We start from the raw sequence: 5,746 nt of genomic DNA, 5'->3' as shown, positions 1-5,746 counted from the left end.
AGAACAATATATAACCTGCTACAGATCCAAATAAAACCTGCTACAGAACAATATAAAACATGCTACAGATCAAAATAAAACTTGCTACAGAACAATATGAAACCCACTACAGAACAATATATAACCTGCTACAGATCCAAATAAAACTTGCTACAGAACAATATAAAACCTGCTACAGATCAAAATAAAACTTGCTACAGAACAATATGAAACCTGCTACAGAACAATATGAAACCCACTACAGAACAATATATAACCTGCTACAGATCCAAATAAAACTTGCTACAGAACAATATAAAACCTGCTACAGATCAAATAAAACTTGCTACAGAACAATATGAAACCTGCTACAGAACAATATGAAACCCACTACAGAACAATATATAACCTGCTACAGATCAAAATAAAACTTCCTACAGAACAATATAAAAACCTGTTACAGATCAAAATGAAACTTGCAACAGATAAAAATAAAACTTGCAACAGAACAATATATAACCTGCTACAGATCAAAATAAAACTTGCTACAGAACAATATAAAACCTGCTACAGATCAAAATAAAACTTGCTACAGAACAATATAAAACCTGCTACATAACAATATAAAACCTGCTACAGAACAAAATAAAACCTGCTACAGAACAATACATAAACTGCTACAGATCAAAATAAAACCTGCTACAGAACAATACATAAACTGCTACAGATCAAAATAAAACCTGCTACAGACAGTGCTGTGATGTGAAGCAACGATCTTTCACAGTTTATTAAAGGGGAAAAAAACTATCTTTAAAGTCATGTTATTAGAGATCTAATATATATGAGTTGGATAATGTTAATGTTATTTTTGGTATATTTTCTAATACTTAATTACTGTTTGCAAAACATGTGTTATTATTCTGTGTTCTTTGGTATATTATTTAATTATGTAAAAAACTGTTGATTGTAGTTGTACCATTAGTATAAAACATAGGGTTAAGTTTCGAAAGTCAAAAGAAAAAAAGAACATCCAGGTAAGTGCTTTATTTATTGTTTTTTCATGTGTGTTCTATATTTATCATTACAAAAGTAACTAAAATGTAAAAATTAGAAACTAATTATGTTACAAAAGGTCAGATTACATAAATTTAAGAAAAGTAATAACAATAAATAAAAGTTTTTCATGAGATATGCTCACATGTAGCCCATGCACTACGTAATTTGATAGAGTAACATGAGCTACTCGTTCACCCAGTGTTTTGTGGTAGAATTATTAGTTAGACATGGTTTAAAAAGCAATAAAATAATAAAATGAATTATAAATAGAAAAAAGTATTTTTAATCTTCACAAGAAAATCACTTTGCACTCAACATCATGTAGCTACAGACAAAGTTTTAGTAAAAAATACTTGATTAAAAATTCTTATCTTTTGTCTAAAAAAAAAAAAAGACTTAAAGTTCCCGAAAGCTTGCCAAACATTGTGAAGATGTATTAAGTACTTTCAGAGTCATAGTATGTATACCATGGTTACACGATGGTTACAAGGTCACGTAGAACACACGAGCCTGTTGGGATAGGGTTAATCCTTCCTGTTAAATCTCTAAGAATATCAAATTTCACTGAAACTGTTTCTTCACAAGTTGTGAAATAAAGACATATTAATGTGTGATTAACCACATCTAAAAAAATTACACACTTACTTTCTCAGATTTCCTTCAACGACCCACTTGTCTCGTCGTAAATTATTTACGGTCTCTATGTTATACTCAATTTGTCTGAAAGTAAAAATCAAATGTTCTCTTGATTCAATACAGCATACAACAGTGGGTGAAACTACTAATTACAGTACAAAAAATGGTTTTGTTTTTCAATCAGCAAGATTCAGTCTCAGGTTAACAAACATAAAACAATAACAATCTGCACTCATTACAAATCTTGTGAACTCACCTTAGAACAGCTCGGCTACATAACAGCTCATTGCACAAAAAAGCAATAATTTCAGACTTATGTGTTGGATTTAAGGACAAAAATGGCTTTTCTGTTACCCACTTGCACATCTGAAGAAGAAAAAAATTTTTTTAATTTGACATTCAATTTGAAATCAATAAAATATTTTGCTAAACGTTCAACTTACTTAAGTTCTTATTCTCTCCAATAAACCTTCATTTCTTTATAAACTGGTAATCTCAATATTGATTATTTTAACATCAAGTTTAATGTGCATAAAACATAAATAAAGCTACAAAAATACCAAAAACTGTTCTGACGAACCTACTTGTTTAAAAAATTATCAACATTTCATATATACCTTAGTAATGATTAAATCAAGCTGTTTATAAACAAATAAAGTAGTAATTCACAATAAGCTAGCAATTTTCAATACAATTTGTCCACAACAGGCAAGTTTCCAATCTGTTTTGTATGTTAGAGCTTCTCATTGTGTTACGTATGCATTAATTTGTAAGCTATTAACTGGTTAATTAAATTGTTTTTACTTTACTGATCACATCAACTTAAAACCCATTGTCAACTTGTTACTTTGACGGGGTGCATCATTAACTACGCTGTGATAGTACTTGTTTAAAAAATTATCAACATTTCATATATACCTCAGTAATGATTAAATCAAGCTGTTTATAAACAAATATAGTACATTAAGCTAGCAATTTTAAATACATAATTGGCAAGTTTCCAATCTGTTTTGTATGTTAGAGCTTCTCATTGTGTTATGTATGTATTAATTTGTAAGCTATTAACTGGTTAATTAAATTGTTTTTACTTTACTGTTCACATCAACTTAAAACCCATTGTCAACTTGTTACTTTGACGGGGTGCATCATTAACTACGCTGTGATAGTAATTACTAAACATAATAATTTTAATCATAAACTAAGTTCTGTAAAGTTTATTCAGAAGATAAGTAAAATCTCTGTTTATTCACGCCTCACGTTCTACTTGTAATATAAACTGTGGTCAGAAATTGTTAGCACTCAATGTAACATACAACAATGGACTATTATTAACTTCAAAACACAACATTTTACTAAATATATTGTCAATAGTAATGGAACATCCATGTTCCAGAGCAAATGACTAAAAAAAATTTATATGCTGAAACTTCGTTTAGCTTTTCCTTTATTACAACTTTTCTGCCTTTCTTCAAAGGAGTACAAAGAAGTCAAGCTATTTCTATGTTTCTTCAGAGATGTATAAATAAGTCTAACACTTTTTTTTTTGGTCCCAACTTTTTCATTTCTTTAGAGGTGTACGTAGAAGTGTAGCTTTTTAACTTGTTCCCATTTTTAAACATTTTATCTGGAGTACAAACAAGTGTAGTTTTTTAACTTGTTCTCATTTTTAAACATTTTATCCGGAGTAGAAACAAGTGTAGCTTTTTAACTTGTTCCCATTTTTAAACATTTTACCTGGAGTAGAAACAAGTGTAGCTTTTTAACTTGTTCCCATTTTTAAACATTTTATCTGGAGTAGAAACAAGTGTAGCTTTTTAACTTGTTCCCATTTTTAAACATTTTATCTGGAGTAGAAACAAGTGTAGCTTTTTAACTTGTTCCCATTTTTGAACATTTTATCTGGAGTAGAAACAAGTGTAGCTTTTTAACTTGTTCCCATTATTTTAAATAAAGTATTGACAACCTTATTGCTCTTGTGTTAGCTATTCAAGGGTTTCTCTTGATGTCCTCTATTTGTTTACAATCCTCACATTTTGATGAGTTTCTTATCATATAAGTCCCAAACTCATAGGATTAGTTTTAACACAATTATGCTGAAATTTGGATTATTATACCTGTCTGTTCACTGCAAAAATTATTAAAAAACAATTAATTTCTACCTCTACTTTCAATGTTTTTCTATTTACTTTACTCTTCCAACTAATTTTACATTCCGTTCCTGCTAGGCATCATTTTCTAATATGGTGAAAGCCACAGAACAAATATTTATTAAACTATACCTGCAGTAGAAAGGTTATTCTCTTAATAAAGTTTATCAATATTTACAATTAATACTAACTTCATACAGGTTCAACCAGCACTTCTTCTGCTAAGTTCTCTGCTCTAACCTTTAAACAGAGTTAATGTTAGTACCTATAACCGAAGAGTAAAGTCAAAACACTTACTTAGCAATACGATACAAGTGTAAAAATTTCAAACAAACTTGGGCTATACCTTGCTTGTGCCATCCAGAGCATTAAAAAAGAGACGTAAAACCTCAGACACGTTGCTGTTGGTTACATCGACATCTCGTACATTCTGATTAAGAACAGAGACAGCCTATAAAATAAAATAATCTGGTTACAGGAGATGATGAAATAAAGCAATTATATGTCAATAGTTCCAGAGGTCCAGTCAATATTCAGTGGTGTATCTTGTATGTTATACAGTAGAGATAGTCAACATTCAATACTGTATAACATACAAGATACACCAGAGATACAGTCAATATTCAATACTGTATAACATACAAAATACACCAGATACAGTCAATATTCAATACTGTATAACATACAAAATACACCAGATACAGTCAATATTCAATACTGTATAACATACAAAATACACAAGACATACAGTCAATATTCAATACTGTATAATACACAAAATACACCAGACACACAGTCAATTTTGTATGTTATACAGTATTGAAGATACACCAGAGATACAGTCAACATTCAATACTGTATAACATACAAGATACACCAGAGATACAGTCAATATTCAATACTGTATAACATACAAAATACACCAGACATACAGTCAATATACAAAATACACCAAAGATACAGTCAATATTCAATACTGTATAATATACAAAATACACCAGACATACAGTCAATATACAAAATACACCAGAGATACAGTCAATATTCAATACTGTATAACATACAAAATACACCATACAAATTCCACAACCGTTGTTAACGTTATGATATTTTTATATAATCATACACACATATGTAGACTGTACAACACTGCAGAAGTACTGATATTTATCAAAAATAACATGATTATACAAATTACAGTTATAGCTTTTATTAAGTTATACAAAGTGCTAAACTTTCACACACAAAAAACGACTTCTATCTAAAGTGTTACCTCTGGCCGATTTGGCACACCAGGGTCATCGATTACACAAACTAGTAAATGCTGGACAACAGAAAGCAATTCTTGTTCGGTCTTATCATCAAAATTCAGCAACCCCAGCTGGAGCATACTTAAAGTTGGCAGCTTATCCAAATCTAAAATTCAGAAAAATGTATCTTGATAACAATGTCTGCCTAGTTTATTATCTTTACCTGAACTCGGTTAGACAGGGAGGTTTATTATAACTATTTGTAAATAAACAAATGGACAAAATCAAACCAAATTATAAATATTTTCACAAGTCTGTATCAATTCCAAGGTAGAAATCTGAAGGATAACACTCATGGTTTGTATTGTCCTACTGTAGCTGAGGGTTTATTAGAAAGTATTAGTGTACATCTAAACACTTTTTTGTTCCTCATCAGGACCCAGTGGGATCTCACTCCATTTTCTGTTTCCCTACAGGAATCAGTGAATACCTCCCCAATATTATGTTCTTGTTTCCCTACAGGAATCAGTGAATACCTCCCCAATATTATGTTCTTGTTTCCCTACAGGAATCAGTGAATACCTCCCCAATATTATGTTCTTGTTTCCCTACAGGAATCAGTGAATACCTCCCCAATATTATGTTCTTGTTTCCCTACAGGAATCAGTGAATACTCCC

General features: G+C 30.5%; 1 protein-coding gene across 1 annotated transcript in view; it reads right to left on the bottom strand.

Annotated features, from left to right (window-relative positions):
* Positions 1–5,239, bottom strand: part of LOC106476975 (bromodomain adjacent to zinc finger domain protein 2B-like) — a gene marked incomplete at its 3' end in the record, with an annotated part of 11,171 nt that extends 5,932 nt beyond the window's left edge. The window contains exons 1-4 of the mRNA XM_013937588.1: positions 5,092–5,239; positions 4,165–4,269; positions 1,928–2,037; positions 1,681–1,755 (exon numbers count right to left, since the gene is read on the bottom strand). Of these exons, the coding sequence (XP_013793042.1) occupies positions 1,681–1,755; positions 1,928–2,037; positions 4,165–4,269; positions 5,092–5,208 (407 nt within the window). The remainder of the gene's footprint in view (positions 1–1,680; positions 1,756–1,927; positions 2,038–4,164; positions 4,270–5,091) is intronic.
* Positions 5,240–5,746: the final 507 nt, after the last annotated feature.

This window comes from Limulus polyphemus, unplaced genomic scaffold, assembly GCF_000517525.1.
Source record: "Limulus polyphemus unplaced genomic scaffold, Limulus_polyphemus-2.1.2 Scaffold12368, whole genome shotgun sequence".
In the NCBI taxonomy this organism is placed as follows: Eukaryota; Metazoa; Arthropoda; class Merostomata; order Xiphosura; family Limulidae; genus Limulus; species Limulus polyphemus.
Note: the sequence above shows the minus strand (reverse complement) of the source record. Positions and strands in the feature narration are given on the sequence as shown.